Source organism: Mixophyes fleayi, chromosome 3 (genome assembly GCF_038048845.1).
Source record: "Mixophyes fleayi isolate aMixFle1 chromosome 3, aMixFle1.hap1, whole genome shotgun sequence".
NCBI lineage: Eukaryota > Metazoa > Chordata > Amphibia > Anura > Limnodynastidae > Mixophyes > Mixophyes fleayi.
In genome coordinates this window covers 20,253,409-20,271,987 of record NC_134404.1, presented here as the reverse complement: position 1 = coordinate 20,271,987, position 18,579 = coordinate 20,253,409, and the positions used below count along the sequence as shown (strand labels likewise).

General features: G+C 42.8%; 2 protein-coding genes across 6 annotated transcripts in view; one reads left to right on the top strand and one right to left on the bottom strand.

The window, feature by feature from the left end:
* Nucleotides 1–12,061, bottom strand: part of FZD3 (frizzled class receptor 3) — a 46,067-nt gene extending 34,006 nt beyond the window's left edge. For both annotated transcript variants that reach the window (XM_075201179.1, XM_075201180.1), the window contains exons 1-2: nucleotides 11,963–12,061; nucleotides 6,734–7,230 (exon numbers count right to left, since the gene is read on the bottom strand). In XM_075201179.1, coding sequence (XP_075057280.1) covers nucleotides 6,734–6,922 — 189 coding nt within the window. In that variant the 5' untranslated portion in view covers nucleotides 6,923–7,230; nucleotides 11,963–12,061. The remainder of the gene's footprint in view (nucleotides 1–6,733; nucleotides 7,231–11,962) is intronic.
* Nucleotides 12,062–12,293: 232 nt separating this feature from the next.
* Nucleotides 12,294–18,579, top strand: part of FBXO16 (F-box protein 16) — a 33,565-nt gene continuing 27,279 nt past the window's right edge. For 2 of the 4 annotated variants that reach the window (XM_075201187.1, XM_075201184.1), the window contains exon 1: nucleotides 12,294–12,396. The gene's annotated coding sequence lies outside the window, so the exon portion shown is untranslated. Of the gene's footprint in view, nucleotides 12,397–13,299; nucleotides 13,321–18,579 lie in introns of those variants that run through there. The other 2 variants (XM_075201188.1, XM_075201186.1) reach the window with 1 other exon arrangement.

The following is an 18,579-nucleotide window of genomic DNA, read 5'->3' as shown; positions in this document are numbered from 1 at the left end:
GCGCTCTCCGGCAGCGCTCACCAATGGCCATTACGCTAGGAATTTCCGCTCAGTCTCCCGCGCACCTCCACAGAGTGCGGGAAAACAAAACAAAACAAAAAACCGCAGAGATTCCTGCCACAACATTGGCGCGACGAGTCTTCGTTACGGAGAAACCTTGCGCCAAATTGAATCTCCCCCTTTAATATCTATTGCAATTAAATGTGTACATCTTTTTATTGCTCAGTGGCTTTATTCATCAACCCAACTCCTACTCAGGTGCTTAAATGTTTACTAAATACCTTGCACGTGTTTAAGGTGGACCTGTCACACACGCACGCACGCGGAGGCAGCCATTTTGTCAGCTTAAATAGTAATACATTACGGGATTTGCAAACGCCACGCAAAGCAGTGTTTTGCGTACAAACGACAACTACCACACGACAATTTATATCCCGAACTCATAAATGTGGCGGCATTACAAGGATATCGAACGTGTCGGGGAATCCTAGATAAGGTCCAATAAAATAAACGATTTTTGAGTGACTGTGATCCAAGGTGAAAAGCGGGACTTTGGGTGGAGCTTTTTTCTGTTTGTCTGACTTTGGGCTTCTGTAATATCACCATACCCCAAACCCATCCAAGGATGCTTAAGTCATTTAAGACTAATAGGATAATGTTGACATTAGCCACATCTTTGACTTTTCCTTTTACATATAGAATTTTAAGGATGTACTCAGCCCCAGGGCCCTATAGAAACGTACGGTGGATCAGCTTATCCGGCGCTATGAAGCAGTAAGAGAGGAAAGTTCTGAGCCGTTTAATAAGGATAAGTGACCATCAAGTGTGGTTCAGTCAGAAACCGAGTGTGTGTGCGCTAGCGGTAGACTATTAGGTGATTGAAAGTGTAGGAATTAAGGATCACACGCTGCTTATCCTAAACAACTAGGGAACCACAGTGTCAAACATTTTGCAGGAAGAGAATCTTGCCCACGATTCTTATTTACATGTCACACCCCAGAAACGATTGCCCATTTGATTGTTATCTGCACAAGATAATAACATACTTGCCAACTTTACCTCATTGGCATCTGGGAGATCCAGGGGGAGGTGGGCATGTGGGGGTGGGGCTTGACAAATTACATACTTTTTGGCCCCGCCCCCTAAACGATTGTCTCAATTTTGGCCAATTACAGCAGGGGGCTGGGCTAAGATGACAATATTTGCATTATTAAGCCCCACCCCCCATCACTTATCTATTGCAGAGGGCGAGAACCGGGCGGTTGCCCTGCTCTCCCGGGAGGTCTCCCAGAAATGCAGGAGTCTCCCGGACATTCCGGGAGAGTAGGCAGCTATGCGTTAAAGAAAAGCAGCTAATGAATCTCTAGAGACTGAAGCATCTTTTACATTTCTGTCTCCATTACTAAAGTCATGTTGTCTTACCTGTCAGTCTTTGATTAACTCTTGGTCTCCATGAAAATGGCCACCTCCATAGGCATCAATACATGGACATAGGACACAATTTCTGAACTGTGTCATCATGCCACAGATGGCGAAGCCAACCACGTCTTGTACTGGCTCAGCATCAGGGAGAATGCCAGACTCTTCAGGGAGTGAGGGAGATCACCCCTATTTCAGGGAGTCTCCCTGACATTCTGGGAGAGTAGGCAACTATGCGTTAAAGAAAAGCAGCTAATGAATCTCTAGAGACTGAAGCATCTTTTACATTTCTGTCTCCATTAATAAAGTCATGTTGTTTTACCTGTCAGTCTTTGATTAACTCTTGGTCTCCATGAAAATGGCCACCTCCATAGGCATCAATACATGGACATAGGACACAATTTCTGAACTGTGTCATCATGCCACAGATGGTGAAGCCAACCACGTCTTGTACTGGCTCAGCATCAGGGAGAATGCCAGACTCTTCAGGGAGTGAGGGAGATCACCCCTATTTCAGGGAGAGTTGGTAAGTATGGATAATAAGGATTCTCACCAAAAATAAATATATACAGAAGACACCAGGGGCTAACCAAGTAGCTGCCCAATACTGGCATCACGGATTATAGAATCACCCTGTTCAATCATTATGAACATCAGTGGTTAATAAAGAGGAAACATCCATTTATAACCTGACTCCACTGCAGAAACTTTGAACATCCCCAACCTACATTAATAAACTGCAGGATCCTTTATTTACTTTGCGGCTGCAGTTTTAAAGCGAAATCCCATGGTTCAGAGATCACGGGCTCTTTAGTCACCTATTAAACAGTGTCTGAGGCTTGTGAGGTGTCAACTTTAGCAAAGCAATTTATTAAACAGCCTAACAAGGAACGCCGATGGGACTCAAACTAAATCCCTGTTAACTGGTTAGATCCAAAGAAAAATCCATAAAATGAGATATTACAGTGCACCAAAAGAAACATTTAAGAAGCACCTATCACCTACACTTACAGAATATCGGATTGGCCCTTAAAATGGCACTTTATGCGCCTCTATTGTCATAGAGGCGCAGAACGATCAATTATAGCTAAAGTGAGCCGATGAATGAAGAAAAAAAACCATGTTAAACAAACATGGAAATGGTTCAGTGACAGCCAGCAAGCAGCCTAAAGGGACAGGGTATATTTTGTTTTGCATTTCAAATGCATAGGGCGCTGTCTGTCGGTTACACCGGAGCGTAACAGAGCAGGTACAACATCACAGGTTTATTCATGAATAGGCCATAGGATGTGTAGTAAACCGCGTATTGGCTAATATCTGAAAACATTACATCCAAATTCACTGAAGAGAACAAACATTTGCCAAGATGAGGTAACTGGGAAAGAACGTGATGAACGACTCCTTGGTTTTGTATTTACTGGAATTGCAGAAAACTCCTTCACACGGCACAAAGGAGGAACAAAAAAAGAGCAATTAATTATGTTCAGCGCGGTCACGCTACAAATTACTGCTTACCCTTCTGTACACAACAGTATGCTAAATCCCCTTATGTCAAAACAAAAGGGAAAACAAGGTTTGGAGGCGTAGAAACCCAGTTTTAAGAAGACAAGTAACGAACTTGACTAAGGCTAAGGTTAAACTATTATCTTATGTCTTTTTTGAGAACGGTGTGCTATTTTCTTTCGAAGGACTGTACCGCAGGATTGTGCATTGTGTTGTATATATAAAACAGCCCGAGGGGGTCAGGCCATAAATCAATGTCCTCATAGCAGCTGCTTCAGGGTAACACACAGTAAATCGTGTGATTTTCTCACTTACATCATCAGGTTGGTCAGTGTCATCTCAGAGGAATCTAACTAGAGCTAATCAGCATTAATCAGTGTTTGTTCCGCTTATTCTATCCCGCAGGAAACATTGTATATATGATCAGAGCCTCCCCCAATATTATTATATTACTTAAAAGTACAACCTCACAAAACCCACACATTTCCCCATAAGCGATCTCTTTATTCCCGCACAAGCCGCCCTTGTCAGATTAATGGCACAATTCCACAACGATCCCACGTCAGTCCGCAGCGGCGCGGAATCATGGGATTAGTAAACGGACCCCGGCCTGTGTCATCACCTCCATCCGGGTCACGAGTCAGGTCTCAGGTGGGAGAGAGATCCGGTGACCCGGAACCCCCCATACCCCAATGTTTGATGTTGCGGAGCGACTGGACATACCTATCAATATTACACCTGGTTAATGCTTAGGATATAAGTCCGTAGCTTAGAATCCATTCTTCCTGTCGGACCCACCTCCCATTGACTGCCTGGACCTTAGTCTGCCCACCACACCCAGCTATACATTCAGACAATCGCAGGTGCACAGTGCTCCGATTTCCTCCCATCAGCTCCTATAGAGAACACAGAGTAAGCCATCCATGAATAGTAATACCCATCTGATGACAGGTGTCTTAATCCTTTGCACTTAGCAATTGTTCCTAAAGCACCAGCTGCTAATATACCAGAATAAGGCTCCGGTACCCATAGGCAAACCGATGTGGGTTTCCTAGTGCCTGGAAACCCTCCTCCAAGCCTGGGACACTGTATAATTGAGGTGGATGGACCCTGCCCCCACTTCACACAGCTCTGCTCGTACAGGGAGAGCTGCGTGCACCTAACAGTAGTGCACGCAGCATTGGCCATGTATATTATGGGGATAGGAAGAGTTGGAGAACAGCCAAGCACTGTCTAAAATTATAGCCACGCCCACTGGCGGCGTGGTGTGGAAACCCCCCTCTACAAATCCTGCGTTTGCCCCTGTTGGCAGCGTTCAAATTCTGCCTTTGACTTAACTTGCGCTGCTGTACTCTTTTTATACTACTTTCCGGCGTCTCACGCACCTGTGTGGTTGAAAACTTACATTCGCCTCAATGAGAACGCGCTGTAAACACAACGAGACTCAGTTAGGAAGTTGTTCGAATTTTCTTGCCTTGAACAACATAACTTCCTGTTTTTGACACGCGCATCTTAAAAAAACAAAAAAAACGCAGACTGAACGTAAACTATAAATGCATCTAAAACACAGCGCGGTTTATATGCATTTATTTGTGTTTTACCGGACTATAACAAACGCAAGACAAATGTGTATGTGTACCAGTAGCACGAGAGGCTGGACTGTGTTTAATAACGTTAGTAGTCATATTGTCAAATTACTCCAGGCGCTTTACCAATATTGTTTATAACAAGACGGTTACAAAGCGCCCCGGTTATATCAAGACAGACAATAATGTCCACAGGTCTCCATCAACCTTTTAATAATACATCAAATAAATCTTATTTACAAATAAAAATTTATTTTCCCCATGTACAGCATCCTAGATTGTAACAAGAGTCATATCCAAGTGAGTTTCCATCAGCCATTGAGCTATGTATTCTATAATGGTGTCCGCTTCCAATATAACGGATGTCCGACAGCTGGGTGTGATACAAACAGATGGTCCACGCACGTGCACAGACATTTCCTGTGTCTGGCAAAACATGAACAGATCTATAAACCACTCAACCAGGAGCCGAAACATTTTTCTACAAACAAATAAAACGTTTTCCTTTTTTCTCGTTATACGAAACTTTGTGGGAGGGGACATCGCGGCTGAGCATTTTATCCAATATTACGCTAGAAAACTCCACTCTTTTCTCCTCGCACCTCTATGGGGCGCGAGGAATAATGAGCGTAGTTTTTGAGGGGGTTTTTTCGAGACACTTCGCGGCTAAATGAATTCCTCACCGTGTACCGCACGCCAAGCCTGGGCGCCACGACGTGCAAATTGGACAAACCAGGAATTTGGATATTCCTAATTAATCATGAGTGTGGTAATAAAACATAATACTACCGCACTACCTAAAAGTACTTTATGGTTACTAATGACGATGAAACAGGGGAAAAAAGTGGCACTTGTCATCATCATCATTTATTTATATAGCGCCACTAATTTCGCAACGCTGTACAGAGAACTCACTCACATCAGTCCCTGCCCCATTGGAGCTTACAGTCTAAATTCCCCAACACACACACACACACACACTAGGGTCAATTTGATAGCAGCCAATTAACCTACTATATGTTTTTGGAGTGTGGGGAGGAAACCAGAGCACCTGGAGGAAACCCACGCAAACACGGGGAGAACATACAAACTCCACACAGATAAGGCCATGGTCGGGAATCAAACTCATGACCCCAGCGCTGTGAGGCAGAAGTGCTAACCACTAGGCCACCGTGCTACCCACTTGTCCGGCCCTCGTGGCATAGGGGGGCTTCAGTTCTGTGCGAGATGCATTTACATACACCAAACGCAGATGGAAATATTCAATCCCGCCATGCTCATCGCGCCTGGGAATTGCACTTGATTATACTCATTTTTGCTGGCCCCAACTGGCATTCGCCGTGTACAAATGTAGTGCGAGATAACTTGCACTGGATTGAATCACCCCCATGCAGTCCTACTTTAGGTCCAATAAGGGGAAATAATTTACTCATATGTAAACATGCCTGGCTCTCGTCTACTCACAGCGGACCAACCATACTGCAGGCCGAAATTCATTCCCATGAACATTGCTCCAACCCCCAAAAAACTGCGTTATGGCGATTGTCCACTTGATAACCGCTCAATTCTCCAGAAGGCGTAGATAGTATTTTAAACAATGAATCCCCACCCGAATCTTTATTTTGTTTTAGGTTGTAGCTAGAATTAAAATGAACAATTCAGACAATCCATAAACATTCATATTAGCAAAACGAGGCTTATTCCGCATTAGTAAACTTTTAACCAATACATTTGTACAGAAAAAAACAAAAAATAAATTTTATCTACAAAACAAGTCTGAATATCACCGCCCAGTCCACAAGATAAGCAGTAATGGTGCTTTGGAACAAAAACTGCAACCAGAAATAATGCAATTTCCACAAACACCAACATATATTTAAATGAACGATCCAACTTCAAAAGAAAGACAACGGGGGTCTCCGACTGCCTGTCAGTCAGCAGCCTTTAAAGTGGGGAATGTTACCGGACGGGTTCCTTTAACCCTCTAATACACAGGAGGGGAGGAGGAGCGTAAACCAGGATTCATAGCTGTCACAGGCCGTCTCATACAATGCAAGATACGTCTCTCCGTCCATCCTGGTGTCTCAACGGACACGTTACTTACTAAGCAATCTGCTATATATAATGGAAGCAAAAGAATCATTTACAATGCATTAAAAAAAGAGGAAAAAATAATATATATATACACACACACAAAAATATTAAGCAATACAAGAAGCTCTCACCTCCATCGCCAAGGCCGCGGTTTCCTGGTCGTAGTGGTTCAGGAGATTGGGCATGAAGGTGGTATTGTAGGGAAGGTCTTGGCACATTCTTAGAGTAACGGGCTCACACGTAAATAGACTGTGCCCCACGGTGTGCTCGGCGAGCGCAATAAGCACCCACACGGAGCACGAAAACACGACGGCGGCCATGTTACCGCCAGACAAAGCCGCTGCGCTCCTCAGATTCTAGCCCCCGGAGTCCTGCGGCCGGACGGCTCTCGCTGGAACGCTGCTTTCAGTCTGCATTGGTCATCGGGGGGGGATTTCTGACACATTCCCAGCGGACTGAAAAAAATAATAATCAGGAATTTTTTGCCGTTACTTCCGACTCAATCGTGTGTTACGACGTGGGTCATCTTCACGCCTACCGGATTCCGGTTTTTCTGGCTGCTAGCCACACTCCCAGATGATCGTCTCCATTTTTATACGGAGCGGAAAAGATCTAAAATCTTCATTACCTAAAGAAAAAATAAATATATATATATATATGTGACAAGTCAAAACCAGTTTGTGTTTTAAAATATGCAAGGACACCAAACAGTAACTACAGCAATGGGGGAGACTGGGTTAGAAAACATTAAACTTATAAGCAGACAAGCAATTATTAGATCTCCATCAACTAAACCAGGGTTTAATGCAACTCCAATTAAATAACTTCCCTCACCAATAATAGTCCTTATATTTAGCAGGACGAATATATATATTGTGGCGCCCTGTAGCAGAGATATCTGACACAACATGTCTAATTGAAAGGCTCAGAGCCGCTGCGTCGATGCAATATGAAAGGGCATTTCGTAAAAATGAGCACATAAGAATAATTTATATATATATATATATATATATATATATATATATATATATATATATATATATACACACACACACACACACATTATATTATATTTACACGCTCATATAATTAACGCAATGTGGGAGTTAACTGAGCAGAATAACATTTGCCAATTTCTCCTGGATACTTAAAATTATGAACAAATAAGCCAGTATTATAAAAGTATATATTTCTGGCAAAGAAACAGTCACCACCACAACAACAAAAAAAAAAAATCTCTGGCAGCAAAACAGCGAAGCAGGATCTGCAATTATGTTTAATGCCAGATTAAGCACATAAGCCAGTGGTAACAGGATGGAGCGATTGTACAGTAAATGTGACTATAAGAGACTGTCAGACACACGGGGTAATACACAGGACCATGTTAGATACATCCAGGACGGAGTGTAACCGACAAACAAAAACGTAATTAGTCGAAATATGAAAACGGAGGTTGTATTCAGGTCACGGTACGTGTTTCACGTCGGATTATAAAGGGGTCTTCATGGCACGCTGACATGGAAGCCTGATAGTATTGACTCATCTTCTCTCTGCCTAACCAGAGCCCTGGGGCTTTCCTGTCTGTTTAAATAAGAAGTGGTATATCTGCATTACAGCTAACAACAGAAGCCTAGGAATACAGCGAGGGAAACCGTGATTATACGACGGGACGAGCCTCAGATTTCGGGCAGCAGGCTGACAAATGAGGATTTACAAGCAAAATGCTATTTACAAAGAATGGATTTCAGCCATGCGATTGGTGGGCTGGTGGACATGCTGCTTATTTTTACTATTATCAAAAGGGATATTTATGAAAACGGTTCCAGGGTGACAATGTAGGAAGGTATTGTAACCCATAGCAACCAGAACGTTGTACTCATTTTCTAAAATATTCTAAAAAAATAATAATAATACAAAGCTCATCAATTAACCTGCTATTCCACCGCTTGGGGGAATACCAGAGACATGATCGCTGTCTAATTTGGCTAGTCTGTGACCGACTTGGGCGAGATCCGCCCATTCAGCGCTTAGCTAACTTCTCTTCTGGCGTCACTGAAATCCGCTAGCGCGGTAGGAGGAGAACTGCGAACACAGACCAGTAGCGGCCATCTTCATCATTTATTTATATAGTGCCATCAGATTCTGTAGCGCTTGACAACTGGGACCACATAATGATCAATAGATTTTGATAGGATCATTTATCGAGCATAATGGACTTTTGGGGATTTAGCATCTGTAACGTCCCTCAAATGGAATATTGGTGGCAATTTTTGTTTGGGAACAAGTAAAGTTTAAAGCATGTTACGCCATCAATCGCATAATAAACCATTCAATATATAAAGTTTAAAAAAAAAAAAAAGTTTCTAATGCAGTTAAGTAGAATAAAGCAGATATTGTAAGTAATGCTCACATAAATTTCCCCTTCAAAAATCCTGAATTCCTGATCGTGCACTTTGTAGGTCAGTAACGTAACTTATGTTGGACCTAAACTGCGACACTTAAATACCGCTGTAAAAGTAAGAGCGGTTTTCATATTGGAAATCAGTGAGAATTGGGTGTAAATACAAAGTGATAGAAAAAAGAATGATGTCATAAGTACCTATTATTATTATATCTTTATATAGAACTGACTTATTACACAGAGCTACACAGACCATGTAATAATTCAGATTCACCCCTTGCGCCAATGGACTTAATGTAATTTCCCTACCGCAGCTACACAAACGCACACGCCAAGGCCAGTTCCATGGCCAGACACTTATCCTACCAGTATGTCTTTAGACTGTGGTAGGAAACCGACGCAGACACGGAGAGAACATACAAACTCCACGCTGGCCGGAATCAAACCCAATACCCCAGCATATTGGATCCCCATATAATATATCTTACTTATCCCTCAGCAAAAACACTTAGCCGGGTTAATATTCTAGACAGATATTAATGTGCATAAAGACATAGAAAATAATTGAATTTTCAAAAGCTGAAGCCAGGTGAGGTGTACGTATGAATCACGCCTGTGACAAAGCATGTGTCATGCACATCTGTAGTACTGCAGTGCAAACACACAGCTAATGACATACCAAGAGTATGTAACTATGTGAGGGAAATGTATACGTCTGTATGAGTCCTGGAGGCTGCGGGCTACAATTCCAGAGGTCTAGTATTACAGCGTGACCTTGACTATGTGCGAATGGGGCTTCCCAAAGCAACGTACCGGCTACGTGCCAAAGCGGCAGAAAGACGGGTACGGTTATAGAGCCGAAGGGCCGAGCCTTCTGCCAACCAACCGCAGCAGCCGAATCTACTATAATCTTAGAGTTTACAATCTAAACGCCCAACCACAGACAGACTAGGGTCCGTTGTGCTAAAAGCCATTTAACCTACCAGTATGTTTTTGGAGTGTGGGAGGAAACCGAAGCACCCGGAGGAAACCCACGCAAACATGGAGAGAACATACACTACACCCAAAAGGAAAGTATCAAGAATGACCCGATAGCGCAGTCACTGTATGACAACACAAGATCTGTCACGCAACAGACTGTAATCCAGTCCTACAAGAGGAACGTACAAAGAACGCAGATCTTCGCCTGGATTTTGTTTTATATTTTTTTTAACAATCACTCACAGATGGATATAATAACATCACCGGACAATAATGGTGATAAATAAAAGGCTTAGGATAATACCTGACAACCTGACACCCGGCCTTAATATGCTAATGATCCAGGATTATCCATTGGGTATTAATAATAGAGCGCGGATATTAACCCATACACTGCCAGGCCCCAGTAACAGAGGACCCTATGCATTATTCATCCGGCCTCGGCCCCAGAGTGGATGCTCGGCCGCTGATGGTTAACAGGGACTATACGGTGTACAAAGGAGGATGCAATATAAACAGAAGAGCAACACACACGGTGCTGCAAATCTGGTTACCGATCACACACAAATAAAGCAACAGATATTGTCGTAGAATAATATATTTTTATATATATATATATATATATATAATATATATATATATATTATACACACAGACCTTACACAAAACAGACCTCTCTTTCCTGTAATAACGTCATCACAACAATGCACAGCCTGCATACAGATACAGGGATGATTACATTAGCACAATAATCACAGCCTGGTGTATGTACACACATACTCAAACACAATACACACAACACAATGACAGGACTGAAAACAATGCAGTAGGCCCATGATCATATTGTGCCGTGGACAACAACGTTAATAGTCATATTATATGTTGCTGTATTATCTAATTCTAGGAGGATTACTCTGCAGTATCACAAACACAGCACATACATTAGTATCAATTACTAATAAGCCAGTCTAGATATCATAAGACTTGTATGTGTTGTAGGCCCCTTCCCATACAGTCATAATACTATAAGTCATGGAACATTAGAAACTGTTTACTAAAGAGACATGATATAGAGATATGACAGGAATGCCTTACTATGTATTATACATTCTCCCAGCACACTAGCAACATTAAAACTATAATGTAGTATAACTGTAATCATAATATACAATGCATTATCTATATCTTTATGCAGCAATCCTAATAATGATTAATGCACTGACGTACTCCACATGTAGCCATACTGATGCTAACACAACAATACACTTTTATATATATATATATATATATATATATATATATATATATATATATATATATATATACACACACACATACATACATACATACATACACACAATAAATGCAGCTACTGCATGCAGTATAATATATATATATATATATATATATATATAGTAAATGCACTTAGTGTATGCAATATAATGAGATACATACATTCAGTAAATGCAGCTGGTGCATGCAATATAATGATATATATATATATGCACAGTGAATGCAGCTGGTGCATGCAGTATAATGAGATATATATACACAGTTAATGCAGTCAGTGCATGCAGTGTTTTTATATATATATATATATATATATATATATATATATATATATATATATATATATATATATACACACATACAGTCAGTGCACGCAGTATAATTCACCACAACAATCACACATCGCACTGTAGTACATACACACTATCTCTGGTAATAATATAACATACACAGTAAATGCAGATGGTGCATGCAGTATAAAATATATATATATATATATATATATATATATATACACACACACAGTAAAAACAGTCAGTGCATGCAGTATAATACACCACAACGATCACACATCGCACTGTAGTACATACACACTATCTCTGGTATAATATAACACACACATGATAATACAGCCCATGCACACAGCACACACATGCACCATACATGTCACAGGGGACCCCGTACTCACCCTCCTGCCCGGCTCACACACACAGCCCCGGAGAGAGGTGTCTCACACTCAGCTCTGCACTCACTGCTGGGGGCACACTCTGGCCACGCCCCCTCCCAGCGCCCCGCCCTCCTGTCGCTCACAGCAGGAGCTGCCGCAGACCACGCCCCCACCGCAGGACTAGCAGCCGGGGTCCGGCCCACTCCCATTCACAGCTGACGCCAGGCCACGCCCTCTGCTTTAACCCCTTACCGACTGGGACAGAGCTACCAAGCATTCCCCGTCACTGCCAGGAAGCCTGGTCGTCATGACAACGCCGACAGTCAGCGAGAGGAGGGGACAGGGGCGTGTCGGCACCGCCCCCCCGTTGATTGGCAGTGGAATCTTGGTCTAGTTTCCATAACGACGAGACAATCACCTGCGTTCGATTCTCCTGCTCATCCGGGTTCCACCAGGTAACTGACCCTCTAATATAGTAACAATGTATCACTGCGATCACTGACGTCATCATATCTGTATCGTGTCTGCTGGATGGTTATATGTGACAGGGAGCCTGCTCTCACCCTGCTCCCCAGCTGGGGTGGAACTACAAGTCGCAGCAGTTTATGCCAGACAGAAGCCCTATCAGAGGGACAGGGCATGCTGGGACTTGTAGTTCCACAGACAGATGGGAAGCCACTAAGCCTGGTGTAGTACTGTTATTATCATGTATATTGCTGTATGAATGGACCTGCATCCTGGAAGGTGTTGTCCACCAGCAGCAGGGCTATAAAACCTGCTCAGTATATCTCTATAATACACCCCCCTGATATACTATATATAGGATGATGGGCAGTATGGTACCTCCGTTCTCTTCATTTTACCACTATGTTTTCCTGCAATATGTGTGAACAGCAGCATAAAGCTAATAGTTTAGTTAATTAGTGGTAGAATACATTTATTTCTTTTATACATGTAGAACATGGGAAAGTTTGGGCTTTCATGCAATGGACAGGGTGATAAAAGTTAAATCCGGTCCTGAGTGGATGGACCCTGTGTGCTCCTGTACATTGATGTTCCTGGTGGATTACATTTGTTTATAGTTACCCATCATTCATCCTAATTATCTATCTATCTGTCTATCTATATTGATTAATTGATCCGCTGGCTCCAAAAAGTGTCTATTGGCCCCTAAATTTGTATGAGCATCCATCCTGTACATTATTTTGTATTGCACTGCTTTGTGGTGTTTATTGCCCCTAAATTTGTATAAGCATCCATCCTGTATATTATTCTGTGTTGCACTGCTTTCTGGTGTTTGTCAGAGTGTATAGTATTTTTATTATTATCATTATTATTTTTATAGCGCTCATTGTTCTTTGGATTGGAGAAAACCAGAGGTAATCCCATGGGAACGCAGGGAAAATATAAAGGACTTCATTTAGACATACTAATCCAACTGGTGTAAATTTGCACCTAAACATGTTGCAATGTAAGGGGTTCAAATGCAATTTTTAGAATACCTCCCAACTGCACCAGCTTCGGCGGGACAGCCCTCATCGCGGACGTATTTGTCCCGCAGATTGGACAGTTGGGAGGTATGTCCTGTTAATGGTTGCTCTGTATGGCAGAGTAGTGGAGAACAGATGCTGCGCGCACCTGCTACTGTAACGCCACAGTGTACGAGAGGAGGGGGGGGGGGCGAATAGATAACCTAACGCTTCAGGGATACTAGGCCCGGCCCCAAGGTGTGGCCACGATCCCATCGCTGCATGGTGACGCCCCCAAGGTGATGTGGCCGTGCCCCCTTTCGCAGTCTATCCCAATCTAAAGAGCTCCAAAGCTGCTAGTTGTGGTTTAGGTAGGTTTGCACCTTTGAGCAATGTTAGTAACTAACCCTCGTAGTGTATGTTATCTGCTGATTTATTTTTTGGCCCTGCCTTATAAATGAGCCAATCAACTTTGAACAGGTCATTGTTTGGCAATGCCATCATTTTATGGCCACACGTGTCTCTATGCCAGCCCAGTTTGCCAATGTGAGCTGTCACACTGCAGCGTTTGTGGCCAGCATCAAATCGTGTAACCATCCAATTCCCTGGAATATTTCATACAGATAGCACTGAATTCTATATGCTGCTGTTTGGATGTGGTGTAGGGTATAATGCCCTCACCCCTTCCCCTAGCTCTCTATAACGCCACTGTTGCTTACCATAAGGGTCCGACAATGCTTTTGTAACATCATCTGCGATCACCACATCTCACCTACCTTGTCCATAGGTGGTTATACCGCAACTGCTAAACAGACAATGCTGGTGCTTCCAATACAGCAAGAAGGGGGCACCAATGTAAGACCCAGGAGCTGGGCTCCAGAGCTGCCACTATTACTATGTCAGGATGCACACATATTAAAGTGGAAAAAGGTGCCTTAGAGATAACCTAATTAATATGTATAAATATATCTAAGTTCACTACAAAGATTTATTTAGAATATTTTCAACACCCAAGGGCCACACAGATGGCACGGGTCAACAGTTGTAAATATAAGAATGATGGTTTCACAACGAGCATAGGAAAGGATTCTTTACTGTAAGGGTGGTTAAGCTGTGGGATTCCTTACTATGTAAAGCGGTAGAGGAAAATTCACTAACAGAATTCAAAAATGGATTTGATGACACTGCTACAGGAAATGGCATCTGTTGCTGCAAATACTAGAGGACTAGATGGGGTTGACTGATTTAGGGATTTTGTCAGATTGCCCATTTTTGGATCAGGGAGGACTTTTTTCCCTCACTGTGAGGCCAAGTTGGCGACGGTCAAACTGGGAGTTGTATAAATGTATTTTTATTTTACCTGGCTGTTCTTCAGAATGTTTATACATAGACATTCAAAAGTTGCTCACTGTACAATGCCATATATCTGTGAGTCCATCCTACATCACATGTTACTACATAATTTATACAATCACAGTGCAAATACTGTTTCATGATGTTACATCCCTGCCATCATGCAAATGCACCAGTTTTTACAGGTAAACATCACTATCATAATTATTAGACGCACATGAGGACAAACTGAACAGTATTTTAGGATGAACAATGGAAAAAGTTAAATCAGTGATAGGAACGGTCCTAAAGTGGAGGTAGGTTGTACTGTAATGTGTCCTTTTTACTGATTGCACCCAGTGCATTGTCCGTTGTATCCACCAAACCGGCAAATGTAGCTGCGTCCTCCTATGATGGGGGAGGAGTCAGCGCGCTCCTTGAGGTGCGTTTAACAGACAATTAGGTGCAGTGGCGTTAGACGATAAGCAGAGCGGATTAAGCTGTTTTGCAGTTTGCAAATGACCCTTACTGACATCGATGACTGATTGAGCTGCTGTGATATTATTCATGTGTTGTAGAACTGAGGTCATACTTGGCACTCTCCCGGAATGTCCGGGAAACTCCACAATTCCGGGTAGGTCTCCCAGACTCTTAGGAGAGCAGGCAATTCTCCCGCATCCTTCCCACTTCCTAGTGAAGCCAACATGACGCAATTAGCGGTGAATCGCGTCATTCCGGCCCCGCCCACTGGGGGGAGTTAAATATCACACCTTATTACTGAGATTAAGGGTAATGTGTGGCCCTGTTGAAAGTTAGAGGACCGCCACCTGCCTCCTGCCACCCCCAAAGTGTATTCGGTTGCCCGCCACTGCCCTACAGCCTTGTTCCTATTACGTACCCAGCATTCTATGGATTGTGTAATACATAATATTACTACAGCAGGGAAGTGATCTCTTCTGTCCGTGTTTGGGGCTGAATACATTCCTGTGACTTAGTGACGTCTCTGTACATGTTCCTGGATTAGACACCTGCATGCGGCTATGGGCAGTAATCCACTGTGTGATGTGCAGACACGGGATCCACAGATCTCCTCCTCTTATCTCCTGTGCACAGTGTGTCTATGAGTTCCCTATGGTAAGATGAAGTACTCTGCAAACTATTCACAGGGGCCACCATGGGCTGGGGGGCAGGGGGCCATCTGGCCCCTGGGCCCGTCACATAGTGGGCTATTTTGGGTTAAAATGACTGCTGGTGCCCATCTTTGCCAACTCTCCCGGAAAGTCCGGGAGACTCCCGAAATTTGGGTCAGTCTCCTGGACTCCCGCGAGAGCTGGCATTTCTCCTGCATCCCGAAATTTAGTTGTCTAAATGACGCGATTCACAGAGAATCGCGTCATTTTGGCCCCGCCACCCGCGACAAAACATAATTTTTCTCATGGGGATTCGAGATGCCCCGCCACCTGCCACCCATTGGTCCCGCCCCTCTCCCTGATGCCGCCTACTGAAAGTATGCTGGTGCCTAACTTTTCATTTGTCCTGCCGCCAATGGATGCCCATCTTCCCCGGCCCCCTAAGAAATCCCGCCGGCTCTTAGATTGGTACGACCGGCGCCTGAATTCTGCATTACTTTGATTCGCTGCGTCTCCTATAGCTCATGGTCGCTGCTACTCACAGTTCAGAGCACATTGCTTCAGTAATTACTGACGCATAATCAGGGCCATCTTTTCCATTGGGCACGATGGGCAGCTGCCCGGGGGCCCCACAGGCAAGGGGGCCCCATAGGCACGGCTCTTAATGAGAATAAATAATCCTGCAAAAGAAAAAAACCTGCAAAAAAAACCTACAAGGGTCACTGAGCAAGAACATCTATCTATCTCTATCTCTATATATCTATATCTATATCTGTATCTGTATACATCTATATCTATATCTAGGGGCCCCGGTGCACTGCTTTGCCCGGGGGCCCATAATGTTGTTAAGATGGCCCTGCGCAGAATCGATGTAATGGACTGATCACGATGGCGTTAGAAGAAAACAAAGCGAGTTATATTATCAAAGCTGTCTATTGGAAGGTGGCGTATAGAATGGCAATAAAATAGTGTTTTACTTATAAAAGAAATGTTACTTTTATATGATATTTTTGCTCAAGAATGACCTAATACGGTGCTGTCCTACTTACTCATGTTTCATATATTTTTATGTTAAATAACCTTATTTAGCATATTAAAACATAAAAACATGAACCTCCTACAAATTGTAAATTCTAACAATAATAGTATAAAAGTATATTAAAAAAATGCATTAATGGTTTACAATAATTTGACAATGGAACAAGTGCAGTTTTATAATACAGCAATATTATGCCATGTACGAACTGCAAAACAAACACAACACTATTACCATAGAAGTGGACACAAACAATCAGGTACATGTCGGCCACGCCCTGGATTACAAGGAAAACACAATGAGAAGATCTACATAATGAAGTCAGAGCTGCAAATGGTCCAGTCACAATGCTAACTATAATAATATATAATATGTTATATAAATACCGGCAATGATTACTAATTTCACATTGGATAAATAAACAACTTGGTCTCCAATCATGCAACAACATTCCAAGATTATACGTATAACATAACCTATTTAGTGAGGTAATTGGTTTCTGCTCATGGCATAAGCTGTATTATCCTGAATATTGGTCCAGGACACAAAATGCTCTTTTAGTGATGTTGCATTAAGGTGCAATTACAACATACTTGCCAACTCTCCCTGAATGTCAGGGAGACTCCCTGAAATAGGAGTGATCTCCCTCACTCCCTGAAGAGTCTGGCATTCTCCCTGATGCTGAGCCAGTACAAGACGTGGTTGGCTTCGCCATCTGTGGCATGATGACACAGTTCAGAAATTGCGTCCTATGTCCATGTATTGATGCCTATGGAGGTGGCCATTTTCATGGAGACCAAGATTTAATCAAAGACTGACAGGTAAGACAACATGACTTCAGTAATGAAGACAGAAGTGTAAAAGACACTTCAGTCTCTAGAGATTCATTAGCTGCTTTTCTTTAACGCATAGTTGCCTACTCTCCTGGAATGTCCGGGAGACTCCCGCATTTCTGGGAGACCTCCTGGGAGAGCAGGGCAACCGTCCAGTTCTTGCCCCCGCAATAGATAAGTGGAGGGGGCAGGACTTCATGACGCAAATATGACCTTAGCCCTGCTGTAATTGGCCAAAATTGTGACAACCGTTTAGGGGCCGGGGCCAAAATGATGCGATTAGCTAAGCCCCGCCCCCACACGCCCACCTCCCCCGGGATCTCCCTGAAGCCAACGAGGAAAAGTTGGCAAGTATGCACTTACTATAGCCTATGATTTCTGGGAGTGAACAGGGTGGGGAAGGGAGGTTTGGCCATAGTCAATTTACAGTAGGGGCGCGCCAAACTTCAGCGCACGCAGCTACGTCCGAATCAAACTCTGGGCAACGCAAAGTTACTTGTTTTTCTTGCACCAGCTACAGGGCTAGTCTAAGTCCTGATCAGTAGTGATGACGGCTGTGTATGCATGCTATAACATGTGTTTGCAAACAGAAGCAACTATAAAAATGTATTTTATGTTCAGTGGACATAAAGAACATCCTAATTAATGTATTTCATGGGGAATTTAAAAGAAAAAAAACTTTTCTTTTTTTTTTACTGTTTTTTCACTAATGCTTATATTATTAACAGGTGACATTAATTCAATATGTTTTTTTTTCTTGTGAATTTATATTTCACATATGTATTGAACGTATCTGATTGGTTGCTATAGGCAACATCTCCACTTTTTCAAACCCGCT